The following is a 27,285-nucleotide window of genomic DNA, read 5'->3' as shown; positions in this document are numbered from 1 at the left end:
TTAATTTTTACGTTATTTAATTTTATTTCCAAATGTTGCAAGTTGCACAAAATATTTCAAATAATCTTTAATATATTCTAGCACAATAGTTATAAATCATATTTCCAACTCAAAAGACTACACTCCCATAAAATGTATCGCAAAATATTGTTGGTTTACATTTTCTATTTTTACCGCGGAATGTTGTACTTGTCATGGGAAACGTTTATATTGCTTTCGGAACTCAGGTTAATAATTTATTGGTTGAAAAGGATGCAATGCCAAACATATCATAACAAAATCCAATGGCACAAGAATAAAATAAAAATACAATCACTTTTCATCCGGTTTATCATTGAGTACAATTCACAATTTTAAATTTGTATACATCCGCTTGTTTCAACTTTTTCGCTTGTTCTGCAAATACATGCTTTATGGCATCCATTTTTTCTCTCGTTTTCCATTACACAGTCACGTTTTAATTCAATTTTTACAACTCGAGCTTTCCTATCTACAGAATTAATTACAATTACATGCAATTGATTGTTATATAATCCGTACGAATACGATATTTCTTTTTCATCCGTTTCGATGCCTCAGCGGCGCATACAAAAAATGTAACGCCGCATCATACATTGGTGAAACTGAATTCACGCTTCCACTGTCATCGTGTTACATCGAGCGCCACAAATTCCGACTTTTTTTTCTTCCTGCAAAAGCACGGGTCGCCGAATTGCTTTCAGTTATATGATTTCACTATTTTATTACTCATTCGCAGTTTCATAAGACCTGCACATTCTTACTATATCACAGTCTGGTTAGTATCCTGTCTAATTTAATAAATTGACAAATAAACTTATTAGCTTAATTAGTACAACCGAATTTGGAACAAACCTTACACACTAGAGTAGAATAATATTGTTTAGTCGAGGGCTTTGAATATATATTGTTAGAGAGAAACGAGCAACATTGAGGGCGCAACAGTGTAGTTAAATATCATATTTTGCAACTGAAATCCACCGTACAAATTCGGGTTCGTGAGAATAACACTTTGGTTTAATGGATTGTATGGGAAAAGTTAATGAGTTTAATGATTCAGATTTTTTTTAACAACGCTGTTATGTTCAGTTGTGTTACTCTTAGGATCCATGCAAAAGAGTTGAAGCATCAATCCGTCTATTGAAGGTACGAGTGTAAGCTTTCACCTTCAGTAAGTTTATTTTTTATTTCAACAAGTACGCACCATTAAAAATAATATCTTTCCTCCATATATATTAGGCCGCAAATTTCTTTCTTTCTTTCTTTCTTTCTTTTTAAGAGGCTTTAAACTTGGAAGTTCATTCGCCTCTAAACGGCCGCAAATTAATTTTCCGGCGATGAAAACCCGGAATTTCCGATCCGAAACCATTCTAATCCATTTTCATGAGGGCGTCGATTCCATCGTTCAGAGGGATATAAATGTTGACATCTTAAGGTGGGATTCCTTTGAGGCAACATTGGACGACAAGTCGCATCGATAAGTTGGCTCTTGGGTGAACGATTACCCTTTTCGACTGGTCAGTTGTGGATTGCATTGTCACATCGTATTGTTACGAAAAGGAAAGACCCTATGTAGCGTCATGCGTGAACACGGCAGGCTTTATGTTGCCTAGTTGTTGGCCTCGCGAAAAGGCCTGCCATCTTGCTTTATCGTAGATCAAGAGAAAATAACAAGTGGAACCCTTGTTATTTTCGCCTGGCCAACCAGAGATGTCAGAGATTCCAAGAGTTGTAAGTTTTCTAAAGGTGATTTTCGCGCACCTTTCGCGCATATTCGTTGTTCTTTATCAGAAAACCTAGCTTAAGAATAGGTCCCGTAAATAGATTAAGTAGAAGTACGTTTTAAGTACGTTTAAATTTGAAATACCAACTAAATAGCGGCTTTTCCTGATTTGACACAAAACTGGTCCAACATTGTCTCCGCTTTCAGTAAGTCTTGTATTAGCGCAATAGACATTAGCACCGATCAGTAAGCCATATAGCAGTTGTCCAGATGGTTAAGCGTTATACCCAGATTAGCCAGAAACGTTCCACCAGTAGTGCCTGATAATATCAAATTATTGGAACCAGTCATCTTTTCTCATATTGTTGACAAGCGATACTAACCGAGCCCTCAAACATACCAGCATAACTGTTCTACAGAAGGGGAAAACCAATTAATCCTCTTCTCGAAGAACGTTGATTAATTAAAAAAAAGTTGAAGGGTTGTGTCCAAGACATGACCGCATTGTTGACGGAGGGTTACGTTGAAACAAATACATGTTGAAAAAAATACGCTTGCGGCTTACTCAAATGTTTGGAAATAAAATGCTCCCATTTTAATCCTATTAGTATTAACAATATTACCAATCGAAAGTTTCATAATTATCTATATAGCAATAGTTTGTTAGGGAGCGTCCAAATCGATTGGTTCGAAAATCTTGTATATCCATCAACAAATGACTGAACATTAAGCACTCCAAATTGGTCAACTTTCGTGATGCGACCAATATTATAGATGTTCAATTTGTATCCTCAATATTTTCTCTACAACGATATGCTCCCCTTCAATATACTCCGCTTGGCTCCTCACACACCTTTCCAAACGTTTTTTCCATTGTTCGAAGCAGTGCTGAAACTCTTCTTCTGTGATGGCGTTCAAAAGCCGCGTCGCTTTTTCCTTCGCCTCTTCTACGGACTGAAATCGGGTACCTTTCAACACGGATTTGATCTTGGGGAATAGAAAAGTCGCATGGGGCTAGAACTGGCGAGTACGGGGCATGTTCGAGCGTTGGAATGCCCTTATCGGCTAAAAATTGCTTCACCGACAGCGTGTTATGGGCAGATGCGTTGTTGCTCGTGGTTTTCGTCACACATGATTTCCGACGCGCACTACAAACCACGTTCCATTCAAACCACTGCTGCTCGCAAACTACTATAGTGACAAAAACGTGTTTCCGTACGTTTATAGCAGACACTTCAAGCTACCGAACGCACTATTCGTTTTTCCTTCCACCCCTCTAGGGCGCCCTCCAGGCGCGCAGTCTTGTTATTTATTAGCCATACCTCGTATATTGCCACCAACATTTTACGCTGACCGGGCAGGTGGCATCTATATTGTTACCAACATTTTACGCTAACCGGGCAGGTGGCAGCTATATTGCCACCAACATTTTGCGCTAACCGGACAGTGGCAACTATATTGCCACCAATTTTTTCAATGGTTTTGATTGTTTTGCGTATTAAAAAAAATATTAACTGCTGCATTGAACCAAGGAGTAGTAATTTATAATTTATATCAGCCCATGTTCCTCTAAGTTGGTTGAAAGCACCAATCCCAACTGATGTCAGCAATCATTTTCCGTCTATGTTTGTTCAAAATTCTATGTAATTGTCGAAAGTTCTTCCGATGTCAATACTTACATATAAGGAACTTCCGTAAGATCATTTGATTCCGATGTGGGCATATATCTATTTTTGATGTTGAACGAACGACTTTGACTTTGTGTAAATATTAGCGTTACGTAACATAAGGGGGAGGGGGTTTTGTCTTGCGTTACTATTTGTTACATAGAGGGGGGGAAGTGGTTCCAAAATCGCATTTTTAGCGTTACGTAATTTGTACACGACGCCTTATTTGAGACATCTTTGAAGAACAAAGTTTTTTCTATCTCTTGAAATAACCGATATAGCGCTTCTTTCCTAAGTTGCGTTAGGATCAACATGGAAAAAACGTTTTGTTTTTTGTTTTTTTGTTTGCTCTAATCTTTATATTTCGAATTATACATGCAAACTGTCTTCAGAAGACCTTTAGAACTTACTAATACAAACATTTTGCGATGCAGAACTATTCAAAATTATTGACATTTCATCCCATAAAATGCGCTCTCTTCATTTGTTTGACATTCTTTCTGAAGCAAATACAAAAAAATGTTTATTGGCGGCACTTGAAAGAACATATTTCACTCTACATAATGTGAGATCTTTAAAAATATGTTATTTTTAGTATTTGAGTAATTAAAATTGATATCATAAGTTTTTGGGTGAAAACCCATCAATAACTTTGTGTTAATATATTGACAAGTTCTGCATCGCAAAATGTTCGTCTTGATAAGCTCTAAAAGTCGTACGAAAGCAATTTTGATGTGGAATTTGAAATATAAATGTTAGAGCAAGAAAACCTATTTTTTCATGGTCACATTGTGGAAGATATTTATTCTCTAGACAAAAACTGTCTTCGATAAGTTTTTACATATGATGGACCGTTTATTTCCATGTTGTCAAAAATAGGGTGACCAACATTTTAGGTGAAATCAAATATCTAACTTTCTTACCCCCAAAGTTAGAGATAAATTTCTTTAGTGTGAAATGTTACCTTTACAACGAGCCTAATCTTGAAATTGTATGATCGATATTACGCGTGATATTGATCACTGAACCCAACTACCGAAAAAAAAAAGAATTACTTTTTCCCCAACCTCACTTTTTTAACAACCCAACAAAAATGAAAATATTTGCAAGTATCAATTGTCATGTTTTATGTTGCGCCTGTGGTATCGCACCTATAGACATCTACCGTGCATCGCCACGGTAACACACAGATGCATCGATAAAAATGAAACATCGCGAGAATGACCGTTTCTAGAATTCTCGATCAAAACCGTTAACAAAGTTAAGAGATTGTTGCATCGGAAAAGGGCCGTATTGCGTAGATCCTTTTTTTTCAACTAGCAATAATCGCATCTCGGTAAAACCTCGTTGGTTACGATATCGCCACTGCGCAAAGCTTGCGTAGATCCTTGGTGGAGACCGTTTTGCGACTGAAACGCGAAACTAAATCACACATAGCATTCCAACAGACAAATAACTTTCTTTGTGAGTCGATGATGATAGCCCAGCTTGATTTTCCTACATGGCTCGGCTCAATGTGTTGCTTGCAATACCAGATCCACGGCGAGTGAAATATTCACTCGCGTCCACAGCTCACGGGGAAACGAAGATGACACAATGAATAGGCAGAATGAGAAAAACAATCCATTCCCACTCGACTCTCGCCGGCAACGATGTTGCTTCGATGACCACCAAACGGGAAGGGAAAATTTCCTCAAGAATATGCGCTAGCGACAGTGTATACGTCGCAAATATTCTATTTGCGATATCGCCTTCTTTTTTTCTATTGTTGTTGCCAATTTGCCGTTATTGACAGCTCGGTTAGGTGAGCAAGCAAATGTATGGGAAAATGGAAATGCTTTTAGTTTTCATCAATTTAAAGATTTATCACACCAGAGAATTATAAAGTATAAAGTATCAAACAAATCTTAGAGAATTTCCGATTCGGTTGGTATTGCAGAATCCGTTCGCCGCTAAATTAGTTATTCACGTCAACATTATTTCATAAAAACGTGACCTGTTTTCTGATTTACCACCTCCGTGATAGTGTTTGTGATGAATCATAGTATAAAACTAATCGGCTCCCAACAATTTAACAGTTTTTTACACAGTTGATTGAATATCCGAGAAATGTTCATTAAACGATTCGAACAAACTTTGAAGTTTTAAAACGCGTGTTTCTTGTATACCGGAGCCTTGAAATTTATATTTTTCTAAACGTTGTTTGTCCAATCGCCTGATCGAGGTTGACTTGCGGTAATAGTTGAAAGTGGTGAAATGTTTATGCGTCACGTCAAGGTTTTAGGGAGCAATAAATGTTTCTATGGTGGTTCGACACACCTACCCACTCTCTAAGGGACTGCCATACAAAAGAAACACAAATTTCTGCATCTATCTATCTATATATATAAAAATGGAGTGATGTCTGTCTGTCTGTCTGATTCTCATAGACTCGGAAACTACTGAACCGATCGACATGAAAATTGGTATGTAGGGGTTTTTGGGGCCGGGGAAGGTTTTCGTGATATTTTGAGACCCCTCCCCCCTCTCTAAGGGGGGGCTGCCATACAAATGAAACACAAATTTCTGCATTACTCGGAAATTAACCAAGCAAACGAAACCAAAGTTGGCATGTGAAAGTTTTAGGGTGCAATAAATGTTTCTATGATGGTTAGACAGTCCTTCCCCCACTCAAAGGGGGGGCTACCATACAAATGAAACACAAATTTCTGCATTACTCGAGAATTAATCAAGCAAATGAAACCAAATTTGGCATGTGGAGGTTTTAGGATGCAATAAATGTTTCTATGGTGTTAAGATACTCCTTCCCCCTCTCTTAGAGAGGGCTGCCGTACAAATGAAACACAAATTTTTGCATTACCCGAGAATTAATCAAGCAAATTAAACCAAATTAGGCATATGGAAACTTTAGGGTGCAATGAATGTTTCTATGGTGCAATGAATGTTTCTATGGCTCTCTTAGGGGTGGCTGCCATACAAATAAAACACAAATTTCTGCATTACTCGAGAATTAATCAAGTAAATGGGCGGGACGAAGTTTGCCGGGTTAGCTAGTAACTCATAAACTAAGCAAGCAAACAGAACCAAATTTGAAATGTAGAGGTTTTAGGGAGCAAGAAATGTTTTTATTGTGGTTCGACACTCCTCCTCTTTAAGGGGAGACTGTCATACAAATGAAACACAAATTTCTGCATAACTCGAGAACTAATCAAGCAAATGGAATCAAATTTATCATGTGGAGGTTTTAGAGAACACGATACGTTTCTATAGTATTTCGACACTCCTACCCCCTCTCTAAGGGAGGGAGGTCACATAACTAGAGAGCTAATCAAGCAAACGGAACCAAATTTGGAATGTGATGGTTTTAGGGGGCAAGCGCAAAACTAGAGGAAGGAATCGTCTGATTTAAGCTGTCATCATTTTATTATAATTTCTGTATCAAACATGTATTCCATGTAAGGAAGAAACATGTTATTTGCAAGTGATTGAAAAATCTTGAACGAGAATTGTGTCTGGAAATAATTTGATATTACAAGGACGAGTTTTAGTAGAAATACTAGGAAATTTATAGTAAAAGGGAATTGTAAAGGGTCAATCAATAAATAGTTCTGCGATTGAACCCATGAGCGTCCGCTTAGCAAGAAAACGTGAATGTTTGAATGTTATCGATAACAAAAAGATCCATTTTGGGCGGAACGAAGTTTGCCGGGTCAGCTAGTTATATGATAAAATAGATAAAAAAAATTCATCAGAAAAGCGGTATCAAAACAGAAACATATAAGTCCATCGTTACAAAAAATACCCCGCAAGAATTACTCTCAAACTTTTTGTCAACAAGACACGCATTGAAGTGTTGATCACAATCATGTTTTTCTGGAACTAATCATTTCCTCAAATGGCAACTGCCCCCATATTTTCCCGTTTGTTCTTCACAATAGAACGACCTTTTTTCTCATGCCCCTGGTCACTCTTGGGTGTGGACTTTCCAATCGTTGCACCACCAAAACACGTGCTTTTCCCTGTTGAAGAACTACTTGTGCTCATAACACTCTCGTTCGATTGTTTACGAGATTCCAGAAGCCTGGCATTTAACCTACGGACACTTTCTGGGGAGAGTATGCCAGTTCGGTTATTTGTTCTACCGCGGCTACCTGTACCACTCACACCACATGTTGGGGACTCAGCGCGAGAGTTACTAGCACTTCCACTCAAGGAAGATGATAAGGCCACATATTTCTCGACCGGTTTTTCATGGCGCCGATCTTTCGAATGTTTAGGAGATCCCTCAGTCGGTCGAAATGTACGGTTTTTACTTAGGCTAGGTGAATTGTTGCTGTTAATTGCGGTAACACCACTGACAGGTGGTCTCTTGCTAATGGGCGGTTTTTCAATTATTTTTAATGGCTTCGATTTACTGCTAGAAATACTAGAACTACTTGTACATACGATGTCTACCGGCGCAGTTGCTACACTTGGCGACTTTTTGGTTTTATACACAAACACTTGGGGAAGGTTTTTATCTGAAAATATATTTCTAGACGATTTGAGCTTACTGATAACATAGCTGTTACTAGTAGCAATACTCTCCTCGAAACTGGATTGTGGCTTCAGATCAGATGTCGGTGAAACCTTCTGCTTCGAGCCAAACATCGATTTGTCACAACTTGAAACTTTAGGCGGTTTTATCTGATCTCCCGAATCGCTTCTCTTCAAAGCTGGCGGAACAGGAGAACTGATGTTACGTCGTTCGAATATTGGTGTGTCACTAACCCGGAACAATTTCGATGTGTATTTGCCACTTTTGATAGGACTTTTAGATCGGTCTTTACCCATAGAACTGTTCTTTCCACCGAGAATCGAACTAATTGGATTGATTCGACAAAACATGCTATTACCTTTAGGGTCCTTACATTCTACTTCCAACTCAACATTTTCCTTTTCTGACTGTTTTTCCAAAACGTCTTTTTTACACATACTTAATTGTGTCCTAAGTTCTTCCAAAGCATTTTTGTTGATCGATGGATGAACTGCAGTAGTTTCTGACGATTGTTTAACTGTGTCCGTACTGCTCTTATTTTCCGGAACAGACCAAATATTTCTCACGTCACACTGTTTCGGACTGCTATAATCGTCCGTCGCTGTCAGTTGGTTATTTCTGCTACTGGCGTTGACGTTCAAATCAATATAATTCAAACTTGTATCACAACTTGAATCAAAATCTGAGCAAGCTTCTAAATCCTTGACGTTGTTCAACGTCAGGTTCCCATTATTTAGATGAATTATGAAACCTTTCTCTCCATAATGCTTCGCTTTGGGGGACCCTTCTCTCCTTCTCGCCAAATTGGGATTTTTCTCGAGGGTATCTCTCACCGAATTTAGAACATCTTCCGTTGACGGTGGTTGTTTCAACGTATTCGGATCTACCTGTATCAAACTGGTAGGTTCTGACGCGCTAGTTTCAGGATTGATAACCACCTCCATACCACTCAGTTTCGCCCCCAGATGACTGGAATCAAGCGATTTCCGCTGATTTTCTCTGTTAAGTATGATTCGCTGTCGCCGCCGCGCTCTTATACTATCCCTAATACGATCGCCATTGGGCGAAAAATCCTTGCATAAATGAGGTGATCGAGGTATTTCAGCCCCACCCACAATGAAACCACTTACTTCTACGCTATTGCTAATACTATCGCTATTGGTAATGTTATTGTTTTCTACATTGTCTTTCGTTGTCTGAGCTCCTACCAAAGGTTTTGCACAATCCACCATATCACCTTCCGATGGTTTAATAGTCTTTTCACAGTTTTCTTTCTCTTCTATGTCTTCACTGAATCGTTTGCGGCTAAGTGAAGGTTTTATACCTGCAAAAGGAGGTGTAGCTAGGCCGTCCGGGGTTGTACTGATACTCGAGTCGTTGCTCTTCACGCCCTTGAAGTGGTTAATTTCGTAAATCATTGCTGGAGGCACAGGTTTCCCGGTGGCAACATGTCGCACCATACACTTGAACCACACTTCCAGCAGATCAAATGGAGGCCTAGAAAAAAAGCAGTACCGTTAAGTTTACACTTAAGATGTCTCATAATACAGTGATTGGCAGAATAAAGTACCCACCCATTTCTTTTATTTTTCTGGTTAAAATGAAAAGTGAACAAGTTTTTCTAATAGAAAAAAAAAGTTTGTATTCCAAAAAAAAACAGTAACAAAATCAAATGCCCACTGTGAAAATCGATATATTGAGGTAGGACTACGTCTAAAATGAATTTATGTGGGGTAAAATGAGAATCTAAGCACTGAACAAGAAAAAACGAAAGATTCTGAATGCATATAACTCGAGCATTTGTTAACACATTAAGGACCGCAAAGAAATCTGAAAGACATATACCTAGGATCGCACATTGCGGGACAAACTTGTAGGCTTCATTTGTTCGAATTCTACGAATTCCCTTCGGTGTGGATGAGACGAAGGCTAGCCGTCGCCTTCGCCATCGCGAAGACCTTGTTAGATTCTTGGCAGACCGAGGATTTAACCATCAAGTGTAGAAAACACGGGTTATTTCGTGACGGAACGCGAAACACGAGAAAACTCGTGAGCGGTCCTTAATAGACCAATTCCAAATGAAATCGAAAAATGACAAAACATGAGTATTTTTGATTCGAATGAATGTTTCTAATCCGTTTGGGTTGGTGGGAATATGAGTTTTCCACAGCATTTGGGAATTTTTTGACTGTGTAACTTTTCCCGCGCGACTCTCAGAACAAACGATTCGTAACATTTGTTTTCATGAGTTTGTAAGTACAAATATTGTAAGGAGTGATGATACTCACACATATTCATACGCATTTCCACACATACACGCACTCTTTACCCACAAACTCACAAAGACGAAAGTTACGAATCGTTAATTCTGAGAGTCGCGTATGATTTTATACTTCTGGTACGATTTGCGATTAAATGCTCCTCTAATTTATTCCAAACTTTGAAAAATCAGCTAGAAAAAACGGCTGAACGTATCAGTATGAAACGTTCACAGATGTTTAGCGAATACACTAGGCTAAAAATTTGCCTGGAAACATTAGAACTTACTGCGATATTTGCCTAACTATAGTGGATTTTGTAAAGCACTATGAAAATCCTGTTTTTGGCACTTTATTGAAGTCGATGCAAAAAGTTTAAATAGTTTTTTTTCGTCAAAGTAACAAAATATCCTTGTGCAGAATTTATTGGAGATTTCAAAACTGCCTTTCGATTTACGGTGCGATGGTTGTTTATTGAATTATGCATCATCAAAGGCAAGGGGGAATTTTTCATTCAAACTGAAATATCTCGGTGTGGGAAGGTCCTACAGGAACGTTCTTGGAACCAAAAAAAGCTGATTGATGAGGTTAATTGGATTTGCTGTTGAGTTGGTTGGCAAAAAATGGTGTTAGTCCAGAATATTCTTGAAAGAAAAAAGAAAAATCGATTTTTCATTTCTTCCCGATATTGTTGCCCACTACATCTACACACACCAAGATAAAAATAGGTACGGAAAATAGTTTAATACCTGAAAGTTGTAGCTTCAAAATGATGTGCATCCCATCGATATGCGTTGATTTTGCACGAAGTTACAGAATGCCAAAAATCACTTAAAATGAAAGTTTAATTCAGCTACATTAATTCTTCTGTTGCATTCATTCACAAAACATATGTAATTAATGACAAGTTTGAGAATTTTCTCTCTTCGCGATTTGTCTATTCCTGCTAAAACTGGAATAGACAAATCGCGAAGGAATTTTTAGCTTGTAAGCCAAACACAGAAAATTTCGTAAATAAAGCTACCCTCATAAAAACAGTCCAATGACATCAAACCTCATGCTCTAGGCGGTCAATTCACTGTTCCAAAACGTGAATTGCTCACCAAATTTATTGCGCATTGAATTCAAAGTCTCGTGTACTGAGTGGCACCATCCTTTTGGAACTACAGTAGAACCTCGATTATCCGTGAGCGGATGATCCGCGGTGCAGATTATCCGCGAAAGCGGGTTCCCTAGTAATTCCGCAGACTTTCCCGAATTTCAGTGGGATGCAGGGTCTTGGGCAGTGATGGTAAAAATTCACATTCAACTATCAATGAATAAGTATATCCCTCTAGTCGGATGGTTTTAAATCACCCCCAGCAGGCGAGGCTCTTTTATTCTTCATATGTACACAGAGAGAATACTTGGAACGGTGAGCTACCAAGATCTCAAAAAGCAATATGAAAGAGGAATCCCCACTGTATCTCACTCTCGAAGCATTACTTCTACTACTCAAGGTTTATCGTGAGTGCAAGCCACTTCCGACACTCGTCGAGAGATTTTTAATTCTCTATTACACTGACCGCAGTGAGTGGCGTGTCGATTTTATTTTGCTGTCGTCTCCCGCCCGATAAACAGCAGACGGGTAATGGATGCAATTGATTAATTGTATTACCAGCAGATTTGGGCGAATCTCGTCCCGCCCAAAATCGTTCACATTTCTCTTCAAATATTTTTTCCAATAATAATTCAATTAGTGATTTCACGAAACACTTTTCGAATTCATTGGAATTTAAGATCCTTATTTTTTTTGTAGATAAAACGGATCACATATTTGATTAATTCAATTCTGTGTGGTTAAGTTTTTCGTTGCAAATAAATGTAATGAATTAGTATGAACATATGTTATTCATATATCGTGGACTTCCGACATATGTGGCGGTAGATTTATTGAACGACCAATGTTTTTTTTCATATCCCTTCAAACTTGTTGCATCTCTTGAGTGTACATACTGCTTTGTCCGCAGATTTGTTTGGTTGATTCTGGTTAATTTCAGGTATTCAATCTCCATATTGTCGAATAAATACTGTTGGAACAATCGGTATCGCAGAAAATGATTATCAACATCCTACCTAATCATCAAACGGTATGCGAAGTATTTAAGTGAACTGACGGCATTGGAATATATCCTTTGTGATGACCAAACAGCTATTGTCAGAGCGGATAAACGTCCGACTGGAAGTCATGAACATCAATTTAATGATCCCAAGATAAATTTATCCTTTGAAGGTCGTTAACCTTCCTAAAGATGATTAGATGGAATTATTCCAATGTCGTCTGGAATAACCGAACCAACACCTTATGATCGTGATGTTGTTTTTGCTATTGTTCTGATGTTTCATAACACGGCACTCTATTGATTATTCGCAGAAAATGGATAAAAAAATATCCTTGAGGTTAGCGTACGGTTTTAGTAGCAGTGCAATATGGGTGAGCCAGTCTCAGGATAAGAAAACATTTTAAAATAAAGCTTAATTTTTCTTTAATGAATCAGTAGTAAAACAAAACGTCAAACAAATTCTCAGCTTTGTGATAGCAGATAATCATTACCCATTTGCGTTGTATGAGTATTCCCCCCACAAACTGTGGATAGTCTATCTGCATACAAATTATGTAGAGTTCCACAATCCTAAAATTTTATGAGTAAATATTTACGTGCTTACACAAAAAACACATGTTGACATATTTGCGCTAATTTATGTGTTTGATTAATTCAAGGTAATTAAGGTCTTTTCTAGCCACAAGTTTACTCGGGCCCGAAAGGAGTGTTCTGTATTTGTGCTGGCGGAAAAATATATCTCGCAAGACCACGTGTTCGATATCGTAATAAATAGCTTTGGCCAATAACGTATTTACATTAACTCATAAAATTAGTGATTTGAGGGGGATTATTGTTTGTAGTCTCTTGTAGATGAATTTAAACACCATCTGAGAAATCCTCTGTGGAACATTAAACATTAATGTCGTCCTATCTGCTGTAGCGCATTTTTTCCTCACACAGTTTCATCGAAGTAAACGCGCCCGGAGAGGAAAATTGAACGCCCGGACGAGAGGGCGAGAATCGTAAAGCGTACGTCATAGAGATACTCATTCCCATGGACCGAATTCTTGTTAGGAGTTGTAAACAGAACTAGGAAGGAGAGTAACTCAATTATTCGAACTAGTTTCAGTCTGGCAAAGTTACTAAGTCAACTCAGAGTTACTAAGAGAAAATCATTTGGTTATGATGGGAGAGGATTAATAGTAAGTCGCAGTTTGCACAGATTAAGATCTGTACAGTTTGCGATTAATCGTAAATCGCATCATGCTCCCTTGTTTTCCATCCTTGGTCTTGGATCTTTTGTTTTGGTCGAGGCTATCACATTATCTGATCACTGATGTACACGACCTTACAGATGGATAGTTAATTGATTTCTGTATTGATGAAACATAGTTTTCATGCTAACAAATATTTTTTTCGTGTTTGCACCTCATTTTTAACCCTTTATTGCGTTATCCGCGATTTACATTGTACGCGGTGACTTCACCCTTCGCCCATTGATAGTAACGTTGTTCTCATCTTCATCTTCAAAGAAGTACGGGCAATGATTCCTCCGGACCACACACCGCACCGAACAGAAACAGGTTACAATGAGATTTTTTTTGGGTTGTGGCAGATCTGATCGCGAGTCCCAGTAGACATGTTTGCACCCCGATTATGAAGAGCCTGAAGTATTGGCTAAAAATAGAGTTGGGTTTGCTTAGCTGTCTGGACTTCAGAACGATCGCACCAACAGATCGTTATCGTGATTCTAGTAAAGTGGGAAAACTCTTGTGTATTCTCGGCTGATACAGACATAGGTATCAGGTTCAATTCCCGATCAGTCAAGGATTTTTTCGGTTTAGAATTTTTTGACAAGCCATGGACGAAATGCGAAATACAGGCAAACCTTTTCTTGTGCGGGGGGATAGGGACCGCACAAAAAAAATCGTGCAAAGCTTCGCCAGTAGCTTTAAAAAATCGTGTTCGGTACACATTTTGAAAAAAAACTTTTTTTGTACGGTAGATAGGGACCGCATAAAAAAAGTTTCCCCCGTGAAAATAACTCAAATCCACGCCGTTCACCGTTCCATTTTCTTTTTGTTTCCCTGCTTTGCGATGGGACAGTTTCCCTTTTCGGTTGCGCGTGACTGTTTTATGCTTTTAGTTGCATGTCGAAGCGTGTTGCTGTTAGAAATCATGTCATGCAAAAACTTAGAAAAACTTAGAGCATTTGATGGGAGGAGGAGAATGATTTCAGAAGTGGATAATTGAGACGCAAATATGCTTTTTTCGCACTGAAAAAAAAACTAAATGGACGATAAAAAAACTAAATGGACGATAACTTCGTTAAATATGCTTCTTTTCATATACCGCACAAAAACAGGTTTTACTGTAATTATCTTCATGATGACTCTTCAAGCTCAAACCTCTGTAGGGGATCATCATTATTATTTTATAATAGCAGCAAATTATGAAGGATGTTGATACTCAAATCAGAAACCTTTTTCCATCCAAAACGAAATAACTTAAGAAAGATTTGTATATGAACATTTCCATGGTGAAATTCCTCACTAAAAAATACCATCAATTAATGAATAGAGGCGAATTAAATTTTCTAGAAGAATCACTAACGAGTGACGTTCATTCTAAAAATTGAAAGTTTTTTTTTAAAAAAAAAAAACTATTGCTAGAGTTTTTCGTCAATAAGAACCAAGACCTCTATTATAGAGACGGTATGAAGCTACCATTAGAATGGCAACGAATTTTACAACAAAATGGTGCATATTTGATCAGCAAATCGAATTTTACAACAAAATGGTGCATATTTGATCAGCAAATCGGACAATCCGAAGTATATCAAAAATATAATAATTTTAATAACTTTAATATTTCATTTGACTGTTACAGTCGAAACAATGCACTCATGGTCACGTTCGCAGTATATATTGAGCCATAACTTTCGCGCAAAGGAGCTTTGTGATTGTCACCAAAAAAGTCGACCGTTTACAAGACTGACTGCAACATCCTGCGTGAAAATCTCGAGGTTTCTCTCATAAGACGGGCCTTGAAGAGCGCTCCGTTTTTCAGCAGGGTAACGATCCGAAGCACACGACCAAGGTAACAAAGTCATTCTTCCGGTCGTGTCGCATCGAACCCCTCGAATGGCTCTCTCAAAGCCCGGTTCAGTTCCTAATGAAAACCTGTGGACCATTCTCGACGCTTACCGATGTCACACATAAAAACAATTATTTTGAAGCCCTGGAGCACGCGTGGGAAGTACTCGTCCCACAACACCTGAAAAACCTTGTGGAGAACACGCCAGAGCGCTTACAGAAGATCTTGAAGGCTAAAGGGAGTCATATCAATTATTGAAATGTTCTTGTTTTCCTTCCGGTAATCTTATTTGAAGCTTTTCTGATCTGGGTACTTTTTTGTCACTGTTGTTTTTTTCTATAAGAAAAACTTTCTCAGTAAATGAATGAATGAAATTCAAAAAGAATATAATATATAAGATTTTAAGAACGATTACGATGTGTTTAATTTTTATTTTAATGTAAAAAATGAAAGAAATGGAAAAAAATGAGTGGACACTTTAATTGCCAATCACTGTATTTCCCAACTACTCACCGTTTATCAGGATTCAGATCACAGCAAAGAAAAGCAATCTTATAGAAAGGATCCGGGCATTGTTCGCAAAACTTCTCCTTAAACAGTGTCTGATTCAGACCGAAGTCCGAAGTTCGGGGCAAAAAATCAGGATCGGCTTGTACCCTCCCGATTATTTCGCAAAGCATTATTCCGAACGAGAAGATATCCACTTTCTCATCGTATTTGTTTCCACGCATCATTTCCGGAGCCATCCAGTACGGATTGCCGACCACAGTATATCGCTGTCGCCGTGGTCTCCCACGTCTTCCTATGGTGCCAGTTCCATTGGTTTGCGAACACTTATCGAAAGCAGTGCACAAAGGTTGTTTAATGATCCGTGCTAAACCAAAATCAGCTACGATCACCGTTTTATCCTCTCGCACCAGGCAGTTGAGTGAATTCAGGTCACGATGTATAATGTTCATGGAATGCAGGTAACTCATACCACAGGAGATGTCTCTTGCGAAACATATTCTCTGTTCCCAGGGCAAAGGTAACCCCGAATCATGCACCAACTCCTTCAGTGATCCACCAGGAATAAATTCCGTCACCAAATGTAACTTCTTATCCTTATAAAGCACACCAATAAAACGGAGCACGTTGTGATGGGAGAGCGACCGTAAAACAGCAACTTCTTTGAGAAAATTCTTCTGTGCCTCTTCATCTACGCGATAGAGCTCTTTCAGTACCATCACTTCTTGGGTCACGCGATGAGTAACTTTAAAGACCTGACCGAAAAATCCTTTCCCCAAAAGTTCGCCTTGCACAAGATCTGACGCACGGAAAATTCGAGCAGCCTTCTGTTCAACTCTAAAGGACTTTGTACGTGACAAATCGTAAAAATCTCCACTATGTTGCTGATGTTGTTCATCCAACAGTTTGGACATACTGGAACTACGTTCTTTCTCCTTGAGACTGTTCGAAGCTGAAATAAGGAATATTGCTTATACCACATTCAACCATCATACTTTTCTAATACCATACCATTGTTGCAATTGACATCTTTCAAACGCCTCTGAAGCTTTCTTGACGTTCCGCTAATATATCCTTCGTCTTTTTTCTTGAAAATCCTTTCCTTGTCGAACTTATTTGGCGAAGGTGAACGCTCCTTGAGGACGGTGTTACCATTTGTATTCCCAGCGTGGTTGCAACTGTTATACACTGTTCTACAGCCCTGACTGTCACGTGTGGTTTGACCTAGATGGCACCGATTGATACTTTCCGGGTCATGCTCAATCGTCAACTGCAATACTTTTCCTGTATTTTTGATCAACTGCTCGACATTCTCAAGTGGGGCATCTCTCACTGGCGTTCCGTTGACTTCCAATATTTTATCGCCAATGTGAAGCGACACCAGATCTGACGTCAAGTGGATTCTATTTCAATACAAAAATGAACATGATGATGGCAAACAAATAGTAGAATATGAGGAAAGTTAGAAAAAAACTGAGTCGATGTCTCTGTTATACGTCAGCAACTGCTAGTATTTACCTACAATTAAGCACCCCACAACAAGCATCAAAGGTAGAAGATACACATGAGAAAATGTATTTCCCTAGCTGCCCATAAAATGTACAGATTACCCTATAATATGTTAGTACAGGTTAGTAGCGCAATATGTAATAAGGGTGAATTTTTTTTTTACGACACATAATGACACCACTTACTCTGAGATTCTGACATCCTTGCAGCCTACCGCAGAACGCGCTGGAACACCACACAAATTTTCATCAACCGCTAAACGAATGCCGTCTTTCTTAGAACCAGTCCAGGGAATCTCCACGAGTCGAATTGAGTGAGGAATTTTCTTCTGGGTATTCTCCGTCGTGCATGGCGTCACTCTGTCAGTAGAATCACTAGCCGCCTTCCCGGTATCATGCATTTGCTGTTTATAACAGTTGCCGCTAGAAATTAAAATTATAAATTGAGTTACAATACACAGTGGCGTGAAACATAAATAAATAATTTTTATAATTTCTTGCTGGTGATATCATTTCCTGCGACTGAAGGGTTCGCTGTAAAGTTACGCCAGTTCGTAATTCATGCTTCATATTCCGATTTCCTGTGCATCACCATGGATTGTTCTTAGGCGTTCAGCGTTCGAAAACGCCAAGTTCTTACTACACTGTCGGTCTTATGAAGGATTTGTGCATGGTACACTAGGTATGCGATTGGAGTTTGTTGGACCGTAGTGATTTGTAGACCCAATAAAAAGACACAACTTTCGTTTACTCTGTGATTCAAATTACTCAGCCGTTGACATTGTCGGTTGTTATCAACAAGTTAAGGTAGACAAACTTGTCGACAACCTTTAAAGTGCGCTACACATACAACGTCCCGTCATCGTGAAGTCAACGTAAAGGAATGAAATGTCAAATATTCTCCCATGGAAATCGTATGGTAGCATTCACATACACAATCACCGGCAACTTTAACGGCGGCAAAATAAGTCCAAGAGAATAGTTGACGGGACGGTGACGGTGATGCTGTATGTGTAGCGCACTTAACTCGTCAACGTTACATACTACCAAGAGAGATTCCGTTACGATAAATCCCTCTCGCCAGGATATATTAGGCTGTCAAAAAAGTCCTGCGGTATTTTTTTTGAATATTCATTTGTTCGTAAAATTAGTTACAATCATCTGTTTTAAGTCAAATATGCGCCGTTTTGTTCGATGACTTGTTCCCAACGAGATGCAAACTTCATAATACCCCTGTTATAGAAGCTTGCTTCCTTATTGGCAAAAAACTCGGATAGCCAATTTTCACAGGCCTCTTTTGTGGCTAACTTCTGACTACCTAGCTCGTTCGTCATGGACAAAACAGGTGTTAGGCACTTGGTGCAAGGTCCGGACTATACGGCGGATGCAAAAGAACCTCCCATCCGAGCTCCCGGAGCTTCTGGCGCGTCACCAAAGAAGTGTGTGGCCTGGGGTTGTCCTGATGGAAGACAATGCGGCCTCTGTTTATCAAAGATGGCCTCTTCTTCATGAGTGCTACCTTCAAGCGGTCCAGTTGTTGGCAGTACAGGTCCGAATTGAGCGAACCTTCCTGGCCGTTAATGAGGGCTTGGCCACCGTCTGAGCCGCTTCAGCGGGCTTCGACCACGACCGTTTGCGCTTTACGTTGTCGTAAGTGACCCACTTTTCATCGCCAGTCACCATCCGCTTCCAAAACGGGTCGATTTTGTTGCGATTCAGCAGCGATTCACATGCGTCGATAGGTCAAAGATGTTTTTTGCGTCAACGTGTGTGGCACCCATACATCGAGCTTCTTTGTGAATCCAAGCTTCTTCAAATGATTAATAACGGTTTGATGACTTATCCCCAGCTCTTGGCCGATGCTACGGCTGCTACTATGCTGGTCTTTCTCGGCTAATTCCGCGATTTTGTCGCAATTTTCGACGAAAGGCCGTCCGGAGCGTGGCGCATCTTCGACGACCTCTACACCAGAACGAAAACGTTGAAACCATCGTTGTGCGGTGGAAATGGAAACTGTATCGGGTCCATAAACTGCACAAATTTTATTGGCAGCTTGAGATGCATTTTTGCCTTTGTCATAGTAGTACTTTAAAATATGTCGGATTTTCTCTTTATTTTGCTCCATATTTGCGATACTATAACTCACGAACGACTTAACTAAACAAAACACTGTCAAGGACTATATTATAGCGCGCAAAAATACCTTTCCAACAAGCTATAGTATGACTCGATACAATGAATACAACTAGAACTACGCGCTTACAACGACACCTCGCGGAAATACCGCAGGACTTTTTTGACAGCCTAATATTTTGTCTTACAGTGGGTTTAGACTAGGGATATATTCATGTAAAGAAATATAGAAATCGCATCGTTCGTTTACACTAACGCGAAAATATTCATATTTTCGGGGAATTTATTCACCTGAAGTAGAACTGCTTCCAACTTTAGTGATTTCTCACCAGTGAGAAATTCACCAGGGTTTACATCAGCCTGAATTTGTTCTATTCATAGTAGTTATATATTCCTCATTCCTCAAGTGTATATTATATATATTCACCCGTTTACATCAATTTTCGCGTGAATAAATCCATCTATAGCTGTAGATCTCCCTAATGTAAACCCGCCATTAGTCGCATTGATCCCAAACCCAATCAACCCTGCTTTATGTTACAGCCGGATATACATGTGCGCACCCGTCACATATTTTCTTCCAATTATGTCCACGTCATCGGTGAAGCAAATAAACTGGCTGGACTTGTTGAAAATCATGTCCCGCATATTGACACTTGCTCTCGGCAGAACACCTTCTAGTGCAACGTTGAAGAGCAGACAGAAAAAATAGTCGCCTGCCTTGTCGAAATCCCCTGTGAGTCTCAAACGATTCCGGAAGATCGCCTGAGATTCACACGCTGTATCGCACACCGTTCGTCTTTGCCTGAATAAGATTGGTTTGCTTTCGGGGAATTTGTATTCATATGCGACTTTGGAGTCGACGAAGGCGTGGTGTGTAAGAACTCAAAACACGCGGAACCTTTTGAAGGCTATGCTGCAGGGTAAAAACCAGGAGGGTGGAGTCCAAGACACTACCGCACTGTTAACATAGGATTACTTCGACTAGAACGAATATTATTGAAAATAAGGTACTTCTTAGTACAACTAGCAACTTGACAAGGCTCAATGACATCGAAATTCCTCGCAGCTTGCATGTATTGGAAATACATTGATGATTTGTCATTGTAAATAAACAATGCTTCAATTTATATTCTAGTGTATTGGTATTGGTAACTACCATAGGGCTCTTGCTACACATACATGCAGAGCATGTGTTTGGCACACCATCGTTTGTTTACACTCGTAGTTTCTATGCAACAGAAGCGGAATCATTATCAATCGGCGTTCTTGTAGATAATTTCAATATAGTTGCGGTCTCTCCACTAGCGCGATTTTTGACGTAGAACTACGTCTTTCATTAAGGGTGTCAAATCAGAAAACAGGTCACGTTTTTATGAAATAAAGTTAACGTTAATAACTATTTTTGCCACGAACGGATTTTGACGATTTACACACTAAACTAATCAAAAATTCCGTAAGATTTGTTTAATATGCTATATATTGGTATCCCCTGGTTTGTAAATGGTTAAAATTCATGAAAACTTTAAGCGTTTCCATTTTCCCATACATTTGTTCTGTCCATTTGTGTGCATTCCCGAACAGAGATGTCAATAACGAGCAACTTATCGACGACTAACGGAGGGGAAATCGTAGGATTGCAAGTCTCCGTGAACGAAGGAAAAGTAGAAGAATGAAGGGGAATACTTGCCTAGAGTATAAACAGTGGATCTCGCTGAGGAAAACTTTCATTCGGCATCGGACTGTTGAGCAATCCAGTTCACTTTGCTTTCGCTGCGCTTCGATCTAAGATTGGACCCCACCAGTGGTAATCCAACTTGGATATCGTCGTTTGGTTTTTCTGTTTTTCGCGTTATTCGTATTGTGTTATTCTTTTCTTTTTGTTATAAGTTATTTAGTTTCGCGTACCAGTCGCAAAACTGCCTTCAACTAGGATTGCATTTGCGCTAATATTGATCATAATGAAGCATTGCTACTGTTTTCGAGGTTATTAACAAAAAGAGTTTATTTCGCTTGTATCACCAAGAAAGTAAATGTCGTTCTGGAATTTTGTATGTGATTAGGTTTCGCTTGCCAGTAGCAAAACTTCCTCCACTAAGGGTGACAGCTGCGCTTCTCTCGAGATTGAAAAAGTAATGCAACTTTCAACAACAACGCAACAGTTGTTTCTAAAATTTCATAGCATTATAGAATAATATCCGAAGGTATAAATAAGCGACTTATATAAAATAACAGCGTTGTTCTACGTCAACAATGCGGTCGTATCTTGGACACAACCTCCCATAATTTTTTTTTTCATAGAACTAACATGAACTTTGTGAAACAGTTAGGCAATCTGTTTCATGAACAAGAGTTTTTATGTGACGAATATTATTTAATTTACTAGCACCTATTTCGCGATGTTCATTGAGCGAATTCACTAGATTTGAATCGAAAAATTGGCAGAAAAGGATTATCAACATTTTCACACCTAGATCAAAGTCACAGATGCTCGAGCTCACGTTCGAATGCTTCCTTGTATTTTCCATGTATTGGCTAAGCGATGGATTTTCTCCGTTCCCGATCAATTTTCTTATAAACATATTGACATATAAACATATAAAGTAGGTTGATCTTTTTGGCAAAATATGTCGTTCATTTCAACATAATCAACTGCTTTTTTTGGCGGAACTAACCACCGATTAAGGATATCTGCACACGAATGTTCATTATAGGTCACGAGAATAGCATTCCAGGGCAAAAAGCACAAAGCCTAAATGGGAACACACTTCACCTAATCCGGCTATACAATCGCCATGTGCAATTTGCACTGTTTCTGTGAAACTTTTTTCATAATTAATCTGATTCCATTGATATGGATCATAGCCATAACATAAATTGCTATTTTCTCCGTGTATATAGCTTTGACGCAAAGAGTAAATATTTTCATGTAAAGAAACATATATTCGTATGTTATTAATATAGAGTGGCGTGTAATTTTTGTAACTATTTCGCTAAAATAATTCTTTAAACAAAGCTCAATCTTGTCGATCCATATAAATCATATGCAGCGATCTCTTTTGCCTGCCCAACAGATCACTAATACATATGCATGCTGCAAGCGCTCTATACGCTGCATGATTTTCATATGTTTGTGTGCAAGGGTATTGTATTTTTCAACCAAGAATTTTAGTGAAACCTCGTGCCTGATTTGGGCGAAACTCTGAGCAACCGGAAAGCTCAAGATAGCATTCACATCATTCAGAATGAATAGCAAGGATTACATATATGCTTTGGAATCCTCTCCCCTGCCGTTTTTGCGTTGATATCGTCGACAAAAACTCATTTCGAGCCAGCAAGGAAACTAAGCAATAGGTTAAGCGGTATCAAAGCTCAAATCTTTGCACCCCAAATGTTACGCACTCGTTTTTGAAACTTTGAACTTATACCCCAGTACAGATATGGAAGACGTAGTCCTACACCAACATTTAATACAGTAGAACCCCGATTATCCGCGGAATAGTCTGGCTAGGTCACCGCGGATCACGAAAATCGCGAATAACGCAATAAATGACAAAAAAGACGAATCATTGCGAATAACGCAATAAATGATAAAAAAAGAGATGCAAACACAAAAAAAGTAATTTCAGCATGATAACTATGTTTTATTAAAACAGGAATCATTAAACTATCCATATATAAGGTCGTGTACACCAGAAGTCAAATAATGTGAAAGCCATGACCAAAACAAAAAAGCAAAATCCTACCACTCACTGATAAATTCTGGGGACGTTCATAGCATTACTACGGAACTTGCTTTCGCGGATAATCGAGGTTCCACTGTATATAGTTGAGCGTCCGGGCATGAATTCGGCCCAATGACTTCCGACAGTATTCTTACTATTGACGATGAACGGCGGAAGAGGATCTGAGACAGAGTTATGATGGCATCAATCAATAGTCTTCTAATAGACCATATTGCAGTGCCAGTTGTCGATGAACGCTCGATGTAAGCTTCGTTGTCCAAAACGGGACTGTCTGTCATAATGTGCTTTGTATTTTTCAGGTCTGATGGCACATCTGGCAAATGTCATCAACGTCTTGATGCCAGATGGCCACCTGCAGTTTCTTGTTGGTATAATCATGCTCTGGATGGCTATCATGTCAACTTCAATTACTGGAGAGAGTTCACCCACATTAACCACAGTTTCCTGTGATTGTGAACACATTTGAAGATATTTTTTCATACCATGTGAAGACATCTGAAAAAATCGCCTGGCATCCATGATTGAAACTCAACGAACGAAATGAAAAATATCAACATCAATTGAACGAAAAAGTTGCCAACACACATCGCGTGAATCGAAAAAGTTGGTCTCACCTAAGTTGCCAGTTGTCTAGTGTGTATGCTCACATTTGATTACACATGCTCTCAACCTTTTTGCGATATTCGTTAAGTTGGTTTCCAACCTACGTTGCCTAATATGTAGATGGCCTAAATGCCTATTACTGTGTAATTTACCATATGTAATGGAACAGAAGGAATGCTCTTACCCCTAAAAATGGCTACTGCGCAATTTACAACTTATAGAAACCATAAACATGTAACATGTCCACGATTAAAACCCGACTCTGTTACAGCTAAAAAGCTAATGAACCTAATATAACAAATGGGATAAAAAGCCACACACTCAAGAAATTTTTCTCTTGACTAAGGAGCATCTCTTGTTTTTATCTTGTTATACACATAGCTTTACCACCCTAAATCTGACTTTTTGGTACTTACTCCCGGGGATGAAACAGGCGTTCGGCGGTCAACGATTCGAAAGCACTGAAGAAATTCGTGACGCAGTTACATCGTACTTCAAAAAGTACTACGCACTACGCACTCGTGCCACGCTATGAAAAATGCCTCGAAAGTTACGGCGATCATGTAGAAAAATAGAAAATAAAACGTAGATTACGAAAATCACTATGTTTTTTTTCCTAACTTTATTTTTCCGCGATTTCTGAGGCACTGAAAGTTATTTTTTGAACGACCCTCGTATCAAATTTGTTCTTTGACAGCCAACTTCTATCTTTCTTAATTTCTCTGCAATATCGATGTAAATAATTCCTGATGGAAATTAAAGCAAAATCTTTAAAAATCACGATTTTTACACCACTATACATATAATAGCCGCTTAAATTCCATCGTAAAGTTCAAAAGTTGCATTTTTTCTTGAAACCAGTCATATTTGAAATGCAAAAAAAAAACAATTTTTTTCAAACTGTATATAATTGAGTCTAAAATTGTATATAATCGAATCATATATAATCGAGCCTGTATATAATCGAGTCCGACCTGTAATTAACAAACGGTTTCCAGATTGGTAACAGGTAAACTTCGATATAACGTACATTTCACTTTCAAAATTGTACGTTGTATCGAATTGTACGTTATATCGAAGCATAATCAAGTACTCACAAACGTAGTATATAATACATTATTGTGTTGCTGTTTTAGTAAAGTTAATGAATAACATCAATCAGAAGACGAAGCCAGCCTTTCTCACGATGTTTCCCTTCGTACTGTTGATTAAAGCTTGATTCATTTGGAATCACAAAACTAGCTGTATTTCGGGATTGATTGAAGGTACAAAACTTGTTATAGCATCACAATACAGATAATTCATTGTTCTATCAGAAAAAAAAATTGAAAAAAAAATTTCCTTTACACTTTGGAAATGTGTACGTTATATCGAGGTAAAATGTACGTTATATCGAGTGACGTTATACCGAGGGTACGTTATAACGAGGGTACGTTATATCGAAGTTTCCCTGTACTTACCAAAAGAGCTTCGATCGTTCGACTAGTGCATAGGCTTCTCCATCGCCGATGAAAATTTTGCACGAATCACAGCAAAAGCATTCAGGGTGAAATTTATGATCGCCGGCGACCATAACCGGTCCAGAAATTACCTGAAAGTGGAAATTGTTCATTAGCCACAACATTCCGACAAATTCAGGAATGCAAATGCCAAACCTGTGCGCATTGTTGACAGCATTCACCATATTTCGCCCAATAGTCATTCTTACAGAAGAGCAAACCTTCTTTCTCGAAATACCAGCTAGAAAGATGCGTGTCGCAAACCGAGCACCTGTTTGTTTGTAAATCCGATTAGAAATTATCACAAATGGGAACGAAAGCAAGGGAAATAACATAATTGAGTGAATATAGCTTATTCTTATTCTCGTCTTACCTGAAACAATCGGCATGCCATCCTTGTCCGAGGGCCGAAATGTATTCCTCTTTCTCTATGGCATTGTAACAACTAGCACATGATGAATAATCTTTCCCTAAACCAAGTTTCAAAATATAGAATGTAACATATATGTAAAAACTCAATAATAGAAATAAGATATATCAATTCAGCCACGATGATATGCATTGACAATCTTGAAATAAACGATTCATTTATCCTACATTTTTTATTGCAATGGTTTATTTTATTGATTGATTATCCGACAATCATGCTTATTCATAGCGCAAAGTTCCGTACGGTCGGATTGGTCTAACTAATGTGGCGTTATCGATTTTTCATTTTTACTTAATTGGACTAACAATTCAGGCGCAGGCAGAAAAACAAAAATAATGTTTTCTCGCATCGCTTTTGAAATGTCAAGGTCAAGTGCCGACAAAAAAAACATTTGAAACAAATTTTACAGCTCGTATTGGGGTATTTCGTAACTTCAATAGGAATCAACCCAGCTTGTTATGACCCAAGAGAACCTTAAATTCTATCGAACTAAGGGGAATCAAAAATCAAGAAGAGATTGTTCCAATAGACCCATTAGGCTTATTATGGTGACTCAAACGCCGCATTGGAACGCAATATTTCAAAATATAGCAAACATAACACACATACAATCAAAACACAACATTGAAAAATGGCTATTCTCGGAACGAATTCTTCGTTTGCTGCTAAATTCCGATTCCTCCAAAGACGGTTCTGCTGAAGTCATGCATTCATTTGAAGTGTTGTCACCGAGATTTCATTAGAATCTTCCATCAAAGCAGCTAAAAGTTGGCCAATGTTTGGAGAACACTTGCGTATTCTTTTTTTCTGTGGCATCGGGTTCACCCACGCATATGATTTCATCTGTGACTTTCCACTCGATTATACCAAGTTTTCTACATTATATCGGCTTTTTCCACATAAATTACAACAATTACTAACACAATAATATGACTACGTTAGGTAAACTTTGAGGAATTTTACCTTTCTGTTTATTTTCACCCATAGTTGCATTTTTTTCTTGCACTGCGACGACTGCGACGCTAATAAAACTTTCGATTCGATAATCCAATATCTGCTAGGCCTTCTACTCGCTCCCCCTAATCGTCCTAAAAACTTGATGTCAAACACACCAGAATTGTCAAATCATAGGCTTTTTCATCGAAGGAATCCACAAATTCGCGATGACAGTGGTAGGGTAAATAGTAGGTTGGTTTGTCCGATTTGGGTGTGTTCACGCAACTAAGGCCGTCTACACCAAGGAACGTGAAGTGGAAGGTAAAACGTAATGTCAGAATTGCCGTTCGGACGTATCCCGTAAGTTTGAACTTATTTGTGTGGGCAGAACCACTATGCGCGAAGCGGACTCCACCAACTAGACGGAAAAAGGATTTGACGCTAATAAATTACACGTGCTATATTAGTTTTAACGAGAGTTTTTAATTATACGTGTTCACTGTACAACGTACTGAATGGAAGAGAAAGAATAAAGTTCAC

The 27,285-nt window shown here is 38.7% G+C and overlaps 1 protein-coding gene and 1 non-coding gene across 3 annotated transcripts; both read right to left on the bottom strand.

The window, feature by feature from the left end:
• LOC129765278 (LIM domain kinase 1) lies at positions 1 to 26,906 on the bottom strand. Of its 2 annotated transcripts, XM_055765413.1 has the most exons (9): positions 26,773 to 26,906; positions 25,753 to 25,849; positions 25,536 to 25,650; positions 25,341 to 25,471; positions 17,585 to 17,821; positions 17,409 to 17,501; positions 16,902 to 17,293; positions 15,897 to 16,842; positions 1 to 9,442 (listed from the first exon to the last, which is right to left on the bottom strand). In XM_055765413.1, exons 1-9 carry the CDS (start codon positions 26,792 to 26,794, stop codon positions 7,300 to 7,302), a joined length of 4,176 nt encoding a protein of 1,391 aa, XP_055621388.1. In that variant the 5' UTR covers positions 26,795 to 26,906; the 3' UTR covers positions 1 to 7,299. The 2 variants fall into 2 exon arrangements, with proteins under 2 accessions (XP_055621388.1, XP_055621389.1); XM_055765414.1 differs by lacking the exon at positions 17,409 to 17,501.
• LOC129772100 (U4 spliceosomal RNA) lies at positions 4,649 to 4,785 on the bottom strand. Its single transcript, XR_008742565.1, has one exon. It is a non-coding gene; the product is annotated as a U4 spliceosomal RNA (small nuclear RNA).
• Positions 26,907 to 27,285: the final 379 nt, after the last annotated feature.

This window comes from Toxorhynchites rutilus, chromosome 2, assembly GCF_029784135.1.
Source record: "Toxorhynchites rutilus septentrionalis strain SRP chromosome 2, ASM2978413v1, whole genome shotgun sequence".
In the NCBI taxonomy this organism is placed as follows: domain Eukaryota; kingdom Metazoa; phylum Arthropoda; class Insecta; order Diptera; family Culicidae; genus Toxorhynchites; species Toxorhynchites rutilus.
Note: the sequence above shows the minus strand (reverse complement) of the source record. Positions and strands in the feature narration are given on the sequence as shown.